At 51.8% G+C, this 19,406-nt stretch overlaps 1 protein-coding gene across 9 annotated transcripts in view; it reads left to right on the forward strand.

Annotated features, from left to right (window-relative positions):
• TSC22D3 (TSC22 domain family member 3) overlaps positions 1-7,272 on the forward strand; it is a 63,852-nt gene extending 56,580 nt beyond the window's left edge. For 6 of the 9 annotated variants that reach the window (XM_031041380.2, XM_081808447.1, XM_031041381.2 and 3 more), the window contains 2 exons: positions 4,566-4,617; positions 5,728-7,272. In XM_031041380.2, coding sequence (XP_030897240.1) covers positions 4,566-4,617; positions 5,728-5,958 — 283 coding nt within the window. In that variant the 3' untranslated portion in view covers positions 5,959-7,272. Of the gene's footprint in view, positions 1-2,407; positions 2,578-3,435; positions 3,811-4,094; positions 4,190-4,565; positions 4,618-5,727 lie in introns of those variants that run through there. The other 3 variants (XM_031041383.2, XM_081808446.1, XM_006745391.2) reach the window with 3 other exon arrangements.
• Positions 7,273-19,406: the final 12,134 nt, after the last annotated feature.

The following is a 19,406-nucleotide window of genomic DNA, read 5'->3' on the forward strand; positions in this document are numbered from 1 at the left end:
CTTCCCTCTCCCTTTCCTCCCGGTCCTTGTTTGAAAAATCCCTCTACAGGGGCATTTAAGTCCATTGTCTTGCCTTAGCGAGCTCTGGGATCGTTGCCTTAGCGAGCTCTGGGATCGAGCTCTGGGATCCTGGGATCCAGCCATCATTTCGTTTGCTAATGGTGGATCCTAAGGCCTCAAGGTGATCACTTCTCACTTGGCTGGCAGCTGACAAACTAGAGGTGTAGAGGGAATGAGAGACTGACTGAGTGTGGGCTGAATCTGGGACATCCTTCTGAAGTTGTTTTTTAAAACTAAATCCCTGATAGGAGCTTGTTTTCTTGTGGTTGGCTTCATTCTCCTAAAAGCTGAGCACAGCAGGAAAGGGGGGGCATTAAGGATGCCAGTTAGTGGGGCCCTAGGAACTGGAGGTTTGACTGGACTATGATTATTATTCTGAGACTACTTCCCTTATTTGGGGTATCATCTACCCCAGGGCTACATATTTCCATTGTGGGAGCCACCCAGTTGGATTAATAACTCCTATTTTCTAGACGGAGCGAGCTTTCTTTGAGGACTGTGGGGCTGCCTTTTGAAATGATGTGGGCGAGCCCAGCCCTCCTATAGTGTTCACTTGGACACTTTGGATATGCTTCTGGTCCCTGATGCTGCTCTCCCCTGCCATGAGTGTCAGAAAACTCGGCCTCTGGACCACTTATCCTGCCCTTATCCTTGCTTCTTCCTCACTACTTTCCCTGCACCTCTAACCCAGCCCCCCACTGCATTAATTTACTTACTCAACACACCTACCCCCTACCCCACTACTAAGTGTGGTGGGAAAGAACTTGGTTTCTGTGGAGTCCCAGCTCTATAATGTATTAGCTGTGCTACCTTGGGCAAGGTAGCCTCTCAGACCCATGGTTTCTTCATCTGTAAAATGATGGTGACAGTGCGTACAGCACAGGCTTTGTTGGGGCAGCCGGCACAAATGTCTGGCCCATAGCTGATGCTCGCTTAATGGTAGCCATTGTTGTCAGTGGGTCTCAAACTCAGCTTTTTTTTAGAAAAATATTTTATTTATTTTTAGAGAGAGAGAACATGCATGCGTGACCGGGGCGGGGGGGGTACAATGGGGGAGGGAGAGAAGCTCCAGTAGATTCTGCACCGAGTGCAGAGCCCATGGGGCTCAACGTGGAGCTCAGTCTCACAACCCCTGAGATCATGACCTGAGCTGAAACCAAGATTCAGAAGTTTAACGGACCGAGCCCCCCAGGCACCCCATCAAACTCAGCTTATTTGTAATTGAAGTATCATTAAGTTACAGTTCAAACACAGCCTTGCTTGCAGACTTGACTTCTCTTCCTTTCCTTTCCCAAACTACCTTGATTTCTGTCTCTGCCTCCATATAAGGGAGTCCCCCTGGAAGGAGCTAGGTTTTTTTCTGTCCTATACCTTGTCTCCCAGGGGGTGGTTTTTTTCTCTGCCAACCCAGCTTATTTATCTCTCTTTCTTTTCATCATCTCCCTTGGAATCTTGGGGGTGGGTAGCAATAGTTAGTTCAAGAAAGATTTACAGGCCAGTGGCAGGTCTGAGACTCTTCCTGGGGCCGAAAGCTCTGTGTGGCACAGAGGGCAGATTAATATATCAGGGAATTCCAGTATCAGTTAAGCTTCTGATTTAAGAAAGTTTTTTTTTTTTTTCTCAGCCAGTATTCTCAATGACCTATAGAGTCTGCCCTTTGTTCTGCCTACTACACACAGCTGCGTGCAAATAAACACCTTGTTGGGAGAGCTTGTGACCTAAAGGCAACATAGTATCCTGAGATTGGGAGGGTCTCCCACCTCACCTAGGGTGAAGAAAAACACCACACTGGGCTGCTGGGGTAGGTGTGCTTAGGTAGTTTTCTTGTCAGTGCTTTGCCGATTCTTCCCAGGGGGAGCCCTGCGTCATGGTGGCCAATATTGGCTGTTCCTTGGCGTAAGTGCGTGGGTAGCCTGGAGAAAAGCAAGGCCTTAAGACTGGGCCTAAGTGGGGCTTCGGCCAGGGTGCCAGTGTCAGGCACCTGGTTAGGAGAAATATCCTGAGGCAAATAATAACTACCTTCTTTGCTGATAAGAGGCCCTAGTACTTTTCCAGTAGCATGATTGCATTAGGGTATTTCTTTGGACCACAGCCTGAATCACAAACTGATTCATGGGCACTGGCCCTAGCTTCATCCAGACTATTGTATGTGTGGTGGAACCCAATGTTCTCCGTATGGCCCTGAGTTGGTGTAAATAATACTTGCAGTTGCATCATCACCTATCCCTTCTTCAGGCGAGGTTGCTCCTTCTGGCTGCAATTCCGCCTCTGTCCACCAGGTGGCCTCACTTAGGACAGAGTAGAAGCAAAGCTCCTAAAGCCTCTGCTGCCTTTTATTTTTTAAGCTTGAAGCTGAAAAGAAGGAAAATGTATTTTGATGGAAACGTATGTAACTCTTAGTAGGCAACAATCACCTCATTTTCCTTGTAACTCGGAATTGGTGTGTTCCTGAAGTAGCCTCTTAACCCTACCTATGGCTGGACCCATCATGGAGCAGATGTTTTCTTGGGATGGTTTGTAAGTAGCCTTGTTTTGTAGTTTTGTTGTCATTTGCTCTTTATAGGAAAGTGACAAAATCTTGTTTTTAACAATACGGACATGAAATCCTGGATAATGTTGAATGTATTTTCTCTGCAGAGTAGGGTGCGGCGACCAAAGAAAAAGGGGCTGGCATCTTGTAAGTCACTCCAGCACTCTTTTCCCCGCTGTCTCCTCCCACCTCCTCTGTCACCCACCTGGCCGCCAGCTTCCCCCTCGTACATGTTCCCCCACCCATCTGACTTCTTGGGACACTCTCTTGTCCCGAGCATGTCACAGATCTGTGCATGTGTCAGCACACAGAGGGGTACATCCAAAGGAGGGGGTCAGTGGATAGTTGCTGGGGTTGGGGGCAGACCAGCAGGCCAGCTGGCTGGGTGATGGGACATGCAGGTGAAAAAGTATGCGTGCAGAAGAGAAGGCTGAAAGGCGGGCGGTGGGAAGGAGGTGAGTCTCCTGATGGTGAAGGTGGGTACCCAGGGCGTGTGGCGTGTGGCGTGCGATGGCATTGCAAAGCCCTGGGGAGTATGCCGGCTGACACCTGAAGAAGAGCTTTGAAAACCAGCGTCCCCCTTTACTGAGCGCTCTCTTCTCTGGTTAGGACGTTCGTACTTATTTCTCGAAGAATCCGCTCCAGTTTGGTTTTTACCAATCTCCAGAGCCCTCTTTGGAGATGCCAGCTGGCACAGGAAAGTGCTGAACTGTTTACAGTCCTAGCCTAAGGTTCAGGGAGGGGATGTGGTTTAACTGGACCACAAAGCCCGGTACAGGACTCATTTGCATGGCCCCTGACGCCATGTGACGCAGCCGGCTCCTCCTATATAAAGAAGCAGGAGCCGAAATATCTCCGAGTCTGGGTTGGACTGGCGGCTGTGGAGTTTGTGACACACTAGGTGACACCCCTCGAGTCACTTCCCTTCGACCCTGAAGCGCCTGCCTGGCTTCGGGTCCGATCGGCAGCCTTCGCCCCCCTCGTAGCCCCTGGGGCCCGACTCGCAGAGCCCAGCCCGGTGCAGCGCGCCAGCGCCCGGCAGCCGCCCAGCCCGCCCAGCCCGCCCAGCCCGGCCAGAGCTCCGCGGCCGCCCGAGCCATGAACGCCGAAATGTATCAGACCCCCATGGAGGTGGCGGTCTATCAGCTGCACAATTTCAACATCTCCTTCTTCTCTTCCCTGCTTGGAGGGGATGTGGTTTCCGTTAAGCTGGATAACAGGTAAACCCCTGGCCTCAGCTCCCGAATCCGAGGCGCCGGCGGGGGCTGGGCTGCGACCGGGATCTCCGAGCGAGCCGTGCGCCGCCGGTCCCCGTTCCCCGCGGTGCAGCATCCTGGGAAGGGGCGGGGGTAGGGGACGCAGGGAAGGGGGTCACCGCCGCGCTGGGAGCCGCCGTCGGAGCGTCCCTGCGGCCGCCGCGCTGTGAGGAGGAGCTGCTCCAGCCCGAGGCGGAGGCAGCCGGCGGCAGGGGGGCGGCGGGGCCGGGCTGGGCCGGGCTGGGCCGGGCTGGGCAGGGGCTGGCCGCGCGCCGTGCGCCGCCGGGGAGCAGGCCGGAAGCTTTCGAGCCGAGAAGGAATTCCTAGCTAGCTTCGGAGCGCGGTAGGTCCGCTCGGGGCCCTTCTGGGCCGGCGTCGGAATGGGCCGCCGGAGGGGGGGACTCCCTGTGCCGCACGCCCCCATTGTTTGCCTGCCGCCCGGGCAGGCCACGCTCGCCCGTGCGCCCCGGGACCCGCGCGCGGCTCCGCGCGGAGCTCTGGGCGGCTGCGGCGGGGAGCCAGCGGGTTGGGGAGGTGCAGCTGCAGCTTCCTGCCGGGGCGGCCTGGGGGACAAAGTGCCCAGGACATCGGGCCAGGGAGGCAAGGAGGCGGGAGAGAGGAAGAACCGGGGCAGATGGAGGACTTTGGCCACAGCTGCCAGGTGCTCAGAGTGGAACCAAGTGGGTAACGCGGTCGCTTTGCTTTTTTTGTCTTGGCAGTGCGTCTGGAGCCAGCGTGGTGGCCATAGACAACAAGATCGAGCAGGCCATGGTGAGTGGCATCACTGCGTCATTCCCATCCCCAGACCTGGCCGCTCGCTGCTTATGTAACTTGGGACAGGACTGAGGGGGTGGGTGCAAAAGCCATTTATGCCAGAGCCTGAGGAAGCTGACAGGCTGCTTCCCCTCCTCTTGGAGGCCCTAGGTAGTGTCCGGTCAGAGGGGCACCTTTTTAGGGCATTTGCAGTCTGCCCTGGCTGGACCCCCTCCTCTCCTCCTCCCTCTCTTTGCTGCAGCCTCTGGCTCGCCCCTGGGCCGGTGGCAGGGCAGGGAGCTCAGACATTTGCATTTGTCTGCAGCCCGCATCTGGCAGGGGCCGGAGCTCATTGGATCAGGCGCACTGCAGTGCCTCTGCAGAGCCTGGGCTGGGGTCAGGAGTTGGGAGGAAACAGGAAGCAAAGCACCCCACCCCTTCTCCCTCTCCTTCCCAGGTGGAGGTCAGACTCCACGGAGCAGCCAAAATGGCTGCAGGGGCTTGGGGCATCCAGCCGTTAGCAACCACTTCTCTGTGCCCTGGCGTCCAGGGACAGCACTCCCTGCTCTCGGCGCGGTCCTCAGGTTCGGAGCAGAGGCGCCCATCCGGGCACCTTCCCCCAGGGCCGGTGTCCTGTGAGGCCAGGCCACGCCGCAGGCGCAACTCCAGCTTGGTGTGCTGGGTCGTGTGGAGGGGAGGAGGCTCCAGAAGAGCCAGCTTTGTTCTCTTGGGGAAGTTGTGTCCAGCAGACAGACTGGGGTGGCCCGCAGGTCCTCCCTGGGAGGTGGGCCAGCAACAGGACCTGAGGTGGCAGTGAGGCTAGAGCCAAGCGCCCGCCGCAACCAACCTGCAGAGGACTCCTAAGCTTCCAGCTTTGAAAGCCGCTAGAAACTTGCAGAGGGGGATCCTCTGCAGCTCAAAGCTGGGCTCCCAGCTCGGGCATGACCCAGTCGTGCAGCTCTCCTGGGTGAGGCCAAAGCGTTTTGGAGGAACAAGGCCTCGGGGCCAGCGTGCTGAGGGGAGGTCGGGGCTCTGTGGCCCAGGGGATGCCCCGACGGCGGGGTGACGGTGCCACAGAGAGCCCGCGACGGCTACTGGATGGCTTTGTTGTGATTCCCCCTGTGGTAGGATCTGGTGAAGAATCATCTGATGTACGCAGTCAGAGAGGAGGTGGAGATCCTGAAGGAGCAGATCCGAGAGCTGGTGGAGAAGAACTCCCAGCTGGAGCGTGAGAACACCCTCTTGAAGACCCTGGCGAGCCCAGAGCAGCTGGAGAAGTTCCAGTCCCGTCTGAGCCCCGAGGAGCCGGTTCCCGAAACCCCGCAAGCGCCCGAGGCCCCCGGTGGTTCTGCGGTGTAAGTGGCTCTGTCCTCAGGGTGGGCAGAGCCACTAAACTTGTTCTACCTAGTTCTTTCCAGTTTGTTTTTGGTTCCCCAAGCGTCATCTCACGTGGAGAACTTTACACCTAGCATAGCTGGTGCCAAGAGATGTCCTAAGGACATGGCCACCTGGGTCCACTCCAGTGACAGACCCCTGACAAAGAGCAGGTCTCTGGAGGCTGAGTTGCATGGGGCCTCGTCACCCCCCCCCCGCCAGTGAGCCTCTCATGCCACCGTGCCCTGGGGGCTCCCAGGGCCTGGGCAACTTAGCTGCAACTGGCAAAGGAGAAAGGTAGTGTGAGATGTGACGCCAGTTTACTCCAGAAAGCATAAGGGGTCTGTTTTTTTCATTTCCATGGACATCTTCAGCAGCTTCGCCTGACAACGACTGTTCGTATGAAGAAGCCACTTGTGTTTTGAGCAGAGGCAACCTCTCTCTTCTCCCCTGCCTGGCCAAGGCAGGGCCACAGATAGGAGAGATTGAGCCAAGTCCGCCTTCTGTTGGTTAATATGGTCTAATGCATGGCTTTGTGCACAGCCCAGTGTGGGATTACGGCTTTGGGATGACCGCTTACAAAGTTCTGTTTGGTTAGTGTCGGCATAGGTTTTCTATATAGCCATACATGCGTATATAAATCCATAGGGCTAGATCTGTATCTTAGTGTAGCGACGTATACACACACACACACTGATGTGTTGAAGGGCCTAACCGGCTTTGGGGGTATCAACTGGTCCCTTATCTCTTCAGGCTAATTCTTTGACTGTGTTCATTTACCAAGTTGATGCAGTTCGTCCTTTATGTTCAGTAAGACTACAGAGTAAAGGCGGGGAGGGGCCAGCCTCTGAACGCAGCCGCCGCCACGGAAGCCTTGCTGCTGCAGCCCTCGCCCCATCTGCCCCCTGAAGACATGGGAGGCCCCCTTTCGAATGCCAAACCCACCATTCACTGGTGCTGACTACATAGAATGGGGTTGAGAGAAGATCAGCCGGGGGCCTTCACATTGTCATGCAAAAACTTTTGTTCTTTACGCTTGTGGAAAATTCTCAAGTGAACGGAATGATTGGCTTGCTGGTGTCCCCTTGTGGACAAGGGATGGACAAGGGGGTGGCTTTGACCCAACTGGTGCCTGGGTGATGTGCTCAGGGAGCTTGTGTCTGGGGGGGGTTCTGAGGCAGCGAACACTTTCCACTTTCTGACACCTTATCCTGATATGTCTCCAGGATTTGGATTTTGATTTTTCAAATGTAGCTTGAAATTTCAATAAACTTTGCTTTTTTTTTTTCTAAAAATAAACCTGGTGTCTGAGTATAAATGGAGTGGGTGGTCGGGGGCGCTGTTTCTCCGACTCCCTGAACATTAGTGACCACCTCCTAAGTGGCAGGCCAGGGCTACGTCCTTAATCCAGCGTAAATACCCCCGTTGTACGGGTGAGGAGACTGAGGCTCAGCCCGTGTGTGACTTGTCCAGAGTCACACGGCTATTGGCGAATTGAGACTCCACCCCACATCTGTCGCTCGTCCTGCTCCTGCTTTCCTAAGATGGCTTCGGAGTGAGTGGCAAGGTGACCGATAACACATAACCTCAGCTTGAGGGGCCGATTTGGGAGGAAGGAGACCTCCCAAGGAGGCCCAGAAGAAAAGGGCATGATATCCATGTGAGGGGACCAAATAAACACGAGTGGGCCTCTTCCCTCTTCTGAAAACATCGGGATCACTTCGTGCATCCTCCTTAATACCATTCCACGGGAGGAGCTAAGAGGACCGTCGTGAGAAAGGGACACAGAATGTATGCAGTGCCCAAGTCGAATCCCCCTCCCCCCAGGAAAGATGCCCTGAATTCGTGCTGGTGTACCTGTCACTGCTGAGAGTTAGCTCACAAACCCCACCAGCTGTGTGGCCATGGCCGGGTCTAAGGATCCTGACTCCACTTCTTCCTCTGGCTCCCTTTGGGGTCCGTTCTCACCCATCACCCTTTCCCTGGCCCCAAGCCTCTGGGGTCCAGAGTCCTGCCGTTACTCTGATTCTGTTGATGGGTATTCCATGCACCACCCCCCACCACACCCCTCACCTGGAGTCACCTTGGACCCTGTGCTGTGTACTGAGCCTTGCCGTGTTCCCGGGGGGACGATCCCCTTCCGTCTCAGCCTCCTATAGCATCTACGCCTATCCCTTTGCCACTCGAAATTTAGCAGAACTCCCTGATTTTCCTGAGCCACAAACCTCAAGGACCAAGAGGCCTCAGCCCCCTCCCTTGTACCAGTCGCTACCCAAATATATTCAAAATGCCACTCTTCCTTCGCTGTAGAGGTCAGACGTGATGGATGACCTGTTCTTTTCCAGTTGTCAGAACTCTCCTTCAGAACATGACAAACCCCAGCTCGCTGGCCTCTCAAATCCCAATTGCCCCACCTGCTCCTAACCTCTGTACTCCTGACGCCAAGGTCATTGTCCAGGCCGGCCGATTTGACCAGGGCATGCACATTTCACAGCTGCCAGGACAAGCTTTGGACCAGGCGGCCGCCCACACACGGCTCTCCCCAGCCCACGAGCCCTTCCCCTTTCCATGAAGCGCTGAGGGACTTTTCGGCTCTTCAGTTCAGCTGGAGACTTCCCACACCCACTTTGCAGCCAAACAAGAACCCACAGTTGCAAAAAAACAAAACAAAACACAAACCCAGAAGATGGCTCAGCAAACCCACGGCCCTCTCTGGTCATCCAGCCCTTCCTTACAAGAAAGGGGAAAAAACTGGCCCACGGTCTCATAGTGGGAAAGAGAGAACAGCTTTGTTTCCTAGGCAACCGCGACTAAACAGAGACAAACACTACAGCTTCTGAGGTACAGCGGTTGCTAGACTAGATAAGAGGAACTTTGTGGCTGTTGGTCACATCCAGGAGCAGAGCTGTGTTGTTGTTCCCCAGAAAACCCAGTAGGGGTGGGGAAAGGCAAAAAGAACACGCTGCTCCTTGGAAGGACCTTCACGGGCTTTGGGGTTCTGGGCTCAGCTGATCCAGCTGCACCCAGAACAAGGACAAGAACCAGAAGAACAGCGACATTGATGCTCCCCTGCCTGGGCTTGCCTCCTCCCTCAAGAACCCTCCTATCTCTTATCTCACCTGATCCCCATGGCGGCCACCCTCCCCACGCTGCTCCATGCCCCTCCTCGTGAATGCGGAACATTCGGTTTCTTGACCTTAGGAAAAGAGGCAATTGTGATTTACTTCCATTTGACAGACAGGGAAACTGAGAGGCCGCGAGCTTGGTGTTCCTCCCACGTCTCCCACGTACCCCATGGGGCAGTGGTTCCCAGCCTCTGTGACAGCAAAGGGCCCTTGGAAAATGTCAAAAATATACTCAGACTTCCCCCAACCCAACAGTAGTTGAATTTTTGTGTTCATTGGGGAGGGGGGGACACATAATGAATTCAGTGGTGCTTTTAAAGGAATTAATTGTATTTGCCACAAAAGCAGAGAGGTGGATTTGAAAAGTAGAACAGAAATGTGGGCGGTAGATTATTTACAGATAAGGACTACTGGGGTACAAGGTGCAAAGCTCTTGGGCTAGGAAGTACCGCAGGGAAAGGCTTTCCTGTTTGGGCTCCCAGAAGGAACCCAGGGGGCAAGCAGATCAGGAAGCTGGGTGGTTGGGACTGTAGTGTAGGGAGAAGGAGTCTAGAAAGATCATAGGAAAAAAGGCCCACAGCCCCCTGTCCCTTCAGGGTATTTTGAAGTGGCCCTAACATCATCGTGCGTATTCTGGAAAAATCTCTTGCTTTCAAATCTCACCCTCTCTCCTCCTAGTCAGTTAGAAATTAATGAACATAATTAGAGCTTTGTAGACAGCCCAGTTCCTCAGGTTGTCTCATGCAGAGAAGCTCATTGGAACCCAAATACTTAATATTTAACCACCTCTGCTAGATCAGGCAAGGTTTGACAGAGAACTCCTTTGGGTAGCTATTCCAAGCAGAAGTGGTTTCCCGGGGGGGGGGGGGGGGAAGCTGGCTGGAAGGGGCCATAATCGAAATACTTAGGAATAACAGCCAACACCTCCATGGCCCGCACTTTGGGTCAGACACCGTTCTAAGTCCTTTTACATGTATTGCCCCTTCGAATCCTTTCCACAAACCTAGGAGGATGTACCATTAAGATCCCCATTTTGCAGATGGGAAAATGAAAACTCTAAGGCAGGAAAAGGGGAAGCAGCTTGCCCGAGGACATCCCGGAGCTAGTGATGGCAGAACCAGGATTGGTGGGGAGGGGAGACAGATACACTGAGAAACGGGCCAGAGACTCTCCACAGTTTTCGGAATTCCTCCTGTGTCAGCAGAAGTGTCTCGGGGACGGGTAGAAAGGAGACCACCCCAAACTAGCGGAGGGGCCGCCGTAAGATTAAACATGACCATCGGGCCTCCGTGGGGGATGGAAGTGAACAGGGAAGGGGGAAAGACGGAGGATGGGAGGCCAAGTTGGCTGGCTCCCAGCCAAGTGAATTGAGCTAGGATCTAATAGGTCTGAGGGAGCCATGGTAGGCTTCTAAGCAGGGCAGTGATGTGATGCCAGAGATATTTGCAGAAGATGGGTGCTGGCAGCTGGAGAGGCCGGGGTGGAGAAAGGCAGGTGTGAGGTGATGAGGGCCAGCCGGGGGGCAGGCACAGGCCAGGGTGGGGGGCAGGGGGTCCGTGGAAAGGAGACAAAGGGACAAAACCAAGAGACACCGAAAGGGCGCCTTTCTCTAAGCGTGGTCTGCGATCCATCCGCAGGAGGTAGGTGGGGAAGTTCCTTTAAATGCAGATTCCAGGCCCCACTCCCAGACTAAAGAGGGGAGTGGGGCTCCGGAGCTGATCACTCTCCTGGTGATGCTGGAGGATATGAACCTTTGAAGCGCAAAGTGAAAAATCAGCACGACGCAGTCACAGAGCGAGTCCAGGAGGAGAGAGCGAAGGAGCCATGAGTCAAGGATCACTCGAGAGTTTGTTTGGTTTGGTTCTGTTGTTTTTAATCGTGGCACCACCATCCGTCTCCGGACTTTTTTAGCTTCCCAGACTGAAACTCTGGCCCCGTTAAACACCGAGTCCCCACTCCCGCCCCCTTCCACCCCGGCCTCTGGTGACCTGACAGATCTGGGTCTGGAGGACTGAGAGACTCCGGACGGACGCACGGAAGGGAACGGGTGTCGGAACAGGGCTGCAGATTTTCAGAGGGAAGGTGAATGCCAAATCTGATTTGCAGCTGGGCTCAACATATTCACATATGGAAATAGCCTAGAACGAGCTGTGGAGCGTAATGCGAAGTCCAGGGCTAGAGCGCCAGGTGCAGGATTGTCTGTGGGTCACAAGAGCTGCAGTGATGATGTGAGTGGACCTGCGCCCCACACCGTGGAGGCCGCCCCCAGAGAGGCTCCGTGAGGGAGGAGGAAGGGCCGGCGGGGGGTGGTGTCACAGAAAGAGACAGGAAAACCCCCCTGGGAACATTGAGGTTTGTGATGGCTCCGTTTTTATCCTTTGGTCCTTTTTTTTTTTTTTCTTTTTTGGGCATTTCCTCTTCCGAGTCCTCATCAAGGCCCCACCATCTAGCAGAATAGACCAGTCCTTAAAGGTCTCTTTGGGGTAGCTGAGGTACTCTAAAAAGAAGAGTCGGGAGTCCTGGGGTATAGTCCTAGTCTTTCAACAAGTTGTGTGACTTTGGGCAAGTCACTGGTGTCACTAGACCTGTTTTCCCGCGTGCAAAACAAAATGATTAACCCAGGATCACTTCTAAGCCCGCTGCTTAGTAAGTACCCAGGCCAGGAAGGGCCCATTAGCCGTGAGACTTCTACACATTACCTTTTTGCTCTAGGCCTCAGTTTTCCTTCCAGCCCCCAGATTCTGTTCATCCTCATATTGAGTTCTGATTAGGTTGTTGGAGAAATATCCACCTTTAAAAATCAACCCATGGCAGGGCACCTAGCTGCGTCAGTCGGTAAAGCATGTGACTCTTAGTCTCAGGGTCACGAGTTCAAGCCCCACACTGGGCATGGGACCAACGTAAAAAAAAAAAAAAAGATTGTAAAAATCAACCCATGGCTCAGCGCCCCAATACCCCATGTGATTTAGTAGAGCCAGGAGCCACCTACAGCCTTATCCCAGCCTTTCTCGTTTCACGAAGCCCTTCTGGTTGTCCATATTGTGACCACACATAAGCTCTGAGTCACCAAACTCAAATGGGAGAGGGTGGGTGAGTTGCAGGGGAGGACGTCCTTAGATCGGCAGAGGGATAGGGTCGCCTCTGAAAGACTTGTGTTTGATGCAGATAACTGGAGAGAGCAGGAAGGGAAGAAAAAAGACATAAGTCGGAGTGGGTGGGCGAAGGAAAACAAGAACTAGAAGAGGAGGATTGTGAATGAACAAGAAGGGTGGCCCCAGCCCATTGGACCTTCCTCAGCTGGGCTCCTCTGCTGTTTTGTTCTTGTTCCCCTGATGAGCTTCCTGCCGCCACCACCTAAGGGAAAACCGAACAAATTCTCTACCAAAGACTGGCTCTGTAGGTCCTGAACTGTCCCAAACATCTCAGCTTTGCTGCCTACTGCCATCCAGAACCCAGTCATTTCGGGTGTGAAACTAACCTACTCATCATGCAGAAGCATCTCGAGGCAGCAAGTGATGGCCCAGCGAGTTCAGTAACACCTGGGATAAGAGAATAGAGTAATACACCTTTAGGGCTGGAGGGAGCTGTCCCAACTTCCTCACCCCCAGAGGAGGACCCAGAAGCCCATAGAGAGAAACTTGTCCCAGCTACTCACACGGTCAACAGCAGGGCCAGGACGAGTCCCCTGGTGTTACAGATGGACCCTCTCGCTCTGGGCCTCAGTATCCCCATCTGTAAAATGAGGAATTGGACCAGAGCAATAGTTCTTTTTTTTTTTTTTAAGATATATTTATTTTATTTTAGAGAGAGAGAAAGCACGAGCAGGAGTGGCAGAGGGAGAGCGAGAGAGAGAATCTCAAGCAGACTCCCTGCTGAGCATGGAGCCCGACGTGGGGCTCGATCCCACGAGATCCCACAACTGTGAGATCGTGACCTGAGCCGAAACCAAGAGTCGGACGTTTAACCCACTGAGCCACCCAGGTGCCCCATCAGAGCAATAGTTCTTAACCTTGGCTGTACATTGGAGTCACCTGGCAAGAGTTTAATGCAACCCAATGCCTCAGCCTCATCCCCAGAAATGTCAAGAAAATCGGTCTGGGATTAGAACTTGTGCATGGGCAGTTTAAAGCTCCCCAGGTAATTCTTGGATGATCGGTGAAGATCGTTTCAATCTTGACATCTGGATCCATTCATTCAACAAACATTGGTACCCACTGTGTGCCAGGTACTCTGCTAGGCACAGACCAGGTCAGACATGGAGCTCATTTCATGTTTCCGTATGGAGAGAGCCGATGAGACAGGCTGCTTCATGCTTAATAAAGGCGATATTCTTCTGTCTGACTTGTGTGTGTGTGTGCGTGTGTGTGTGTCAACTGATTCTGATTGCAGGCAGAAGAGAAGGGGTGCTATTCACCAGCCTCCTCAAACTCTAAAACATTCTGTTGGGGAAGATGGGTAGCACACAAATAATTCTACCTTCCCTTCTCAATCACCTCTGCATGCCTCTCCTCCTCTAACTGCTGGAGAGCCTCTGGGCTCCGTTCTGCCCCCTCTGCACTCTGTCTCTGGTCAGGGCCATCCACTCCCAAGGTCTAAAGCAACATTACCGCCCTAATGACTCTGAAATTTACACTTCCAGTCCTAAGCATTTCCCTGGGCTCCAGCCTCCAATATCCAGCTGTCCTCTGCACAGCTCCATGTGTATGTTTCACCAGCTGCGCTTGTATGTTTCAAGAGTATATCAAGATCCACTGGATCAAAATCAGTCTGAACTCCCAGCTCCCCTAGTGGCACCACCATCCACACAGCTGTTCAAACCAGAGCCCTAGATTCCTCCTTCCCCCTCAGCTCCCACATCCAGTCCATTGCCCGTTTGGTCCACTGGACCTTCGACAGTTGCACCCCCAATCCCCTCTATTTCTTTCCAGCCCTGTTGCCACTACCCGGTGTAAGCCACCCTCATCTTTCACATGGGCTCCCTGTCTCATATGGGCACAAGTCTCGCGCATCGGGCTCCCTGCTTGCCCGGTGGACCTTGTCCCATTCCACACAGCAGCCGGAGTGACTTCCTTAATGCAAAATCAGATCCCGGTGTTCCCTTGCTTGGAGCTTATCAAAGGCTTATCACGGCACTTAGGATAGAGTCCAGATTCCCTCCCCTGGCCGGCAAGTGCCTGCGTGATCTGGCCTCTGCTGACCTCTCCAGGCTCTCCGCGTGTGACTCCCTTGCTCTGACCAAGCTCCCGCCCTACCGAGCTTCTTTCATTCCTTGAACACCCTCGGAGCCTTTGTGCGTGTGAGTCCCTCAGAGCAGAACGCTCCCACCGGCACCGTCATCCCACTCTCCGCACGGCCAAGTTTGTTCCTATCCGCTTTCGCCCATAACCCTGTCTAAAGAAGTTGCCCTCGTTATTGTTTCCTCAACTGCATTTATCCCAGATTGTAATGACTAATTCACGTATTTTTGTTTGTTGCTTCTACCTCACTGCACTGGAAGCTCCCCAAGGGCAGGACCCACACCTCTTTTGCTCACCGCTCCAACCCCAGGATCGAACACAGTACCTGACACAGACTGATTAATAGATAAATTTATAAGAGTTTCAGATATTGTGCCAGGTGATGGTGGGTTGCAGAAGAAATCTGTGGATGGGGACAGGCGGAGGGAAATTTCCCAAAGTCTTTCAAATCATACAAGTCAATGGCCTATTGATTACATCGATTATGAAAGCGATGACTTATTTATTCTCTTAATAATTTTTTTAAAGATTTTTATTTATTTATTTAACAGAGATAGAGAGAGAGCACAAGTAGGAAGAGCGGCAGACAGAGGGAGAGGGAGAAGCAGGCTCTCCGCCGAGCAGGGAGCCCGATGCGGGGCTCAATCCCAGGACCCTGGGATCATGACCTGAGCCGAAGGCAGACGCTTAACTGACTGAGCCACCCAGGCGCCCCTCTCTTAACAATTTTTTAATTGAACCTGTTCTATGTGTCAGGCACTGGGCTAAGCACTAAGAATACTGGGGCAAATCTGAGAGATGTGATGTGGGTTTTCATGGGGCTTGTTGTGAAGGGAAAATGCATACAGCCCAGTGGTGTTTCTATGCCTCTTGACTAAGAAAATCCCCACTGTTGGGCCGCCTGGGTGACTCAGTCGGTTAAGCGTCTGACTCCTGATTTCGACTCAGGTCATGATCTCAGGGTTGTGAGATGGAGCCCCCCATCAGGCTCTGCACTCAGCATGGAATCGGCTTGAGATTCTTTCTCTCTCTCCCTCTGCCCCTCCCCATCGCTCACACGCTCTCTAAAGTAATTAATTAATTAATTAATTAAAAAGAAAATCCCCACTGTTTTCCTTTAACTTATGCTACAGAAGCTCACTTTTCTCCATATCCATATTTTAACCCATAAAACTCCACCCCATTATCTGGAGTGGCTTGTCAAGCTACAGTCTCATTTTAGGGAGTGGGTACCATGTTAGGATCGGCTCTGATTCTCATAACAAAAAAAAAAATACTAACAGTTGCTTTAAAAAGATAGAAGTTTATGCCTCCCATAAGAGAAGTCTGAAGGCAGGCAGTCCAGGGTTGACAGGCTGACTCTGTAAAGTCAGCAGAGACCTAAATTTCTTCCAACCTGCCATCCCACCCTATTTAGCGTGTTGCCTCATTGCTCATTAGGGCTGCTCAAGCTCCGGCCATTGTATCCACAATCCAGACAGCAGAAAGGAGAAAGGGGAAGAAAAATCACTCCTTCCTTTTGAGGAAGCTTCTGAGAAATACTGCACAACACTTCTGCTTAACATCTCCTTGGCCAACACTCAGTCTGGTCACTCCTCCTGAGGCCGGCTTTCTTTAAATGGGTATCTTTAAATTGCCATCCCCAAACAAATCCAAGTTTCTGTTTTTAAGGAAGAGAAGAACGGATGTTGGAGTAAGCAACCAGCAGTTTCTTCCCTAGGAGTTTGGATGTATTGAGAGGTGAGAAGGAGGGAGAAGAAAAGAGGAGGAGAGCATAGAAAAGCATCATAGAAGGGTCTGTCACTGTTGACTTCCACAAAGGGGGATGTGCCTACTCTGTGGGCCAGAGCTGGCACACGTGTGGCCATCTGCCCTGAGAACAGAGCAAGCAGAGTACACCCTTGGTTGGGTGGTGGTGGGGTGGGGGGGTCTCTGCTGCTGCATAACATTTTCCCAGAATTGCTCATCCAAGGGGGCCTCAGGAGGTGACCCAAAAGGCCTCTCACCACCAGAGAGATTCTAGAAACTGGGAGTCCAGACTAACCTCTTAAATGTTTTTATGAAGGTAAAAAGGATAGTGATCCCTAAAATGGGTAGCTGCAGGTCAAAATCTGGGGCTCCGATATCCAAAGTCAAAATTCCAGAGAATCCCCTCTCAGATTTTGTTGGCTGTAAAAGTAACATCCACATGGAACTGTCGAGTCTCGGGGCTGCAGGAGGCCTTGCAAGGCCTCCAGTCCGGCCTCATCCCACTAATCACCACCATACCCCACCCTTCCACCTCACATCAAGACAGGCTACATCGAGATGTTAATTTGAAGGGATTATTTTCTATGGGAATGTAGCTTTTTGCAGACCTCAAAGATCTTTGTGGGTAAAAATTACCCAATTACATCCAGTTCCCCAAACCTGAGAATATAGGATCTGTTCCAACAGTCTTCAAACTTGCTGAAGAGCAGTTGCTAGCCTTATGAAGAATGACATAGACCACTAAGTGTCACTGAAGGACAGATTGCTCGCTCTAAGTCCCTTCTTCTCACCCCAAAGGCATCCATAACATCTCAGCAGCTTCTGCCTTGCAGAGGATCAAGGAATGGGTTTCTCCTGGCAAAAGGCAAGGGGTCCTTTGGAACTTTGGTCCTAGGGGCTCCCAATTGAATTCTTCAACAAGAGTTTCCTTAGAAGGTCCTACAGCTTAATTGCCTTCAATTCCGCCCCCCCCCACCGCAAGTCTGTGAAATGGGACAGCAGGGCACCGTTCCAAATTGCTAGGGCAAACTAAGACTTGAAACACTTTTCCTGAAATTGGACAGGGCCCATTCTGGTGCCAGGCCGAGCTATGGAAGTCTGTCACCTGACCCTGCCCATCCAGTGAGCAAGAATTCCTCAAGCAGAACATAACTCCTGCCCCTCCCACAAATGCTGAACATTCTGGTTTTTGCCCTTAGGAAGAAACTGGTACTCTCTTTCTCTTCTCCCCGTTACACAGCCCTTTCTTTGCAAAACCGAGGAACTGGGTCACATTACCTAAGTCTATGTGACTTTGGAGGGCTCAGCATCAAGCCCCCAATTGTGGTCAGACACATGTTGGAGCACAGCCCGTGCCCTCCTGGGGTGACACAAAACGAAGCCGCTGTGTTCCAGAGTTTGGTAAGTTGTTTTCCCATATACTTCTGATCATCTTAACCCATGTGACCTATTTGCGTTTCTCTCCTAGACAGGCCTTAAGCTCTCTTAGGAGGACATAAAACAAGCCCAGACAGGCACCCCGTTAGGGTATGGGAAGGGGAAAGTTCCCAGAAATCCCTGCCATCGAAATACCAAGGCAAACCCCCTTCTTTTGTAGATTCAGTCATTTGTTCATTCAACAAGCAAGAAAGAATCTATTGCATGCTGGGCTCTCTGACAAGGGTTGCTGATCTCATGGAGTCTAGATTCTAGGAGAGGGAGGGGGGAGGCTGTAAAGAAACAAACAAGAACTGGGGCACCTGGGTGGCTCAGTCGGTTAAGCATCTGACTCTTGATCTCAGCTCAGGTCTTGATCTCAGGAGCATGAGTTCAAGCCCCACGCTGGGCGTGGAGCCTACTTAAAAGAAAAACAAGACAGGGGCGCCTGGGTGGCTCAGTCGTTAAGCGTCTGCCTTCGGCTCAGGTCATGATCCCAGGGTCCTGGGATCGAGCCCCACATCGGGCTCCCTGCTCGGCGGGAAGCCTGCTTCTCCCTCTCCCACTCCCCCTGCTTGTGTTCCCTCTCTCGCTGTGTCTCTATCAAATAAATAAATAAAATCTTTAAAAAAAAAAAAAAGAAAAACAAGACAAACCAAAAAAAACAAAACAAGAACATCAGAGAGGAAGCTGAGACTGGGAGAGAGGAAGGAACTTGCCCAAGATCACATGTCCTCGGTCTTCTGACTCCCTGTCCTTCATTTTTTCATTGAATATGCATTCAGTGTCGAGCACCTACCATGTGCCAGGCACAGAGCTAGGCACTGAAAATATAAGATGAAGAAGACAGGAAAGGTTCCTGTACTGACAGAGCTTACAGTATATGCAGGGAGACAAAACACAAATAAACACACAGAGAAAAACCACAGTCACTTTTGGTTTCCAGTCCAGCATGTAAGGAGCTTAGAGGTCACCACTCCATCAAATAACAAGTAAAAAGCTTAGATCCATAAGAGAGGTGAGACACAGGGCAAACTTCTGTCTCCAGAATTGGGGAGAGAGACAAGGAGATACAAAGAATCACAACCTGAAGCCAAAGCCCGGAAGCAGAAACCTCCATGGAACCAGGGCTGGGGTAGGAAAACCTAAACTCTAACTGAAGAATTTCTGGTGGCTCAGTGTAGATAAGCCTTAGATTTAAAATAAAAAAATCTAAGCTTCCACTTTAGGAAACTAGAAAAAGAAGAGCAAATTAAATACAAAGTATGCAGAAGAAAATAAGTAATAAAAAAACAGAGCAGAAATTAATGAAATTGAAAACAGGAAATCAGAGATAATCAACAAAACCAAAAGCTGGTTCTTTGAAAAGATCATTAAAGGAGCGCCTGGGTGGCTCAGTCGGTTAAGCATCGGCCTTCAGCTCAGGTCATGATCCCAGGGTCCTGGGATCTATTGGGCCTCCTGCTCAGCGGGGAGTCTGCTTCTTCTTCTCCCTCTGCCCCTCCTCCCACTCGTGCACTCTCTCTCAAATAAATAGATAGATAAATAAATAAAAAATTTTTTTAAATAAAAATAAATTAAGAAAAGGTCATTAAAGGGAGAAGATATTTGCAAATGACACTACAGATAAAGGGCTGGTATCCAAGATCTATAAAGAACTTCTCAAACTCAACACCCAAAAAACAAATAATCAAGTCAAAAAGTGGGCAGAAGATATGAACAGACACTTCTCTGAAGAAGACATACAAATGGCTAACAGACACATGAAAAAATGTTCATCATCATTAGCCATCAGGGAAATCCAAATCAAAACCACACTGAGATACCACCTTACACCAGTTAGAATGGCCAAAATGGACAGGGAAAGAAACAACAAATGTTGGAGAGGTTGTGGAGAAAGGGGAAC

This window comes from Leptonychotes weddellii, chromosome X (genome assembly GCF_054177405.1).
Source record: "Leptonychotes weddellii isolate Sample4059 chromosome X, ASM5417740v2, whole genome shotgun sequence".
Lineage (NCBI taxonomy): Eukaryota > Metazoa > Chordata > Mammalia > Carnivora > Phocidae > Leptonychotes > Leptonychotes weddellii.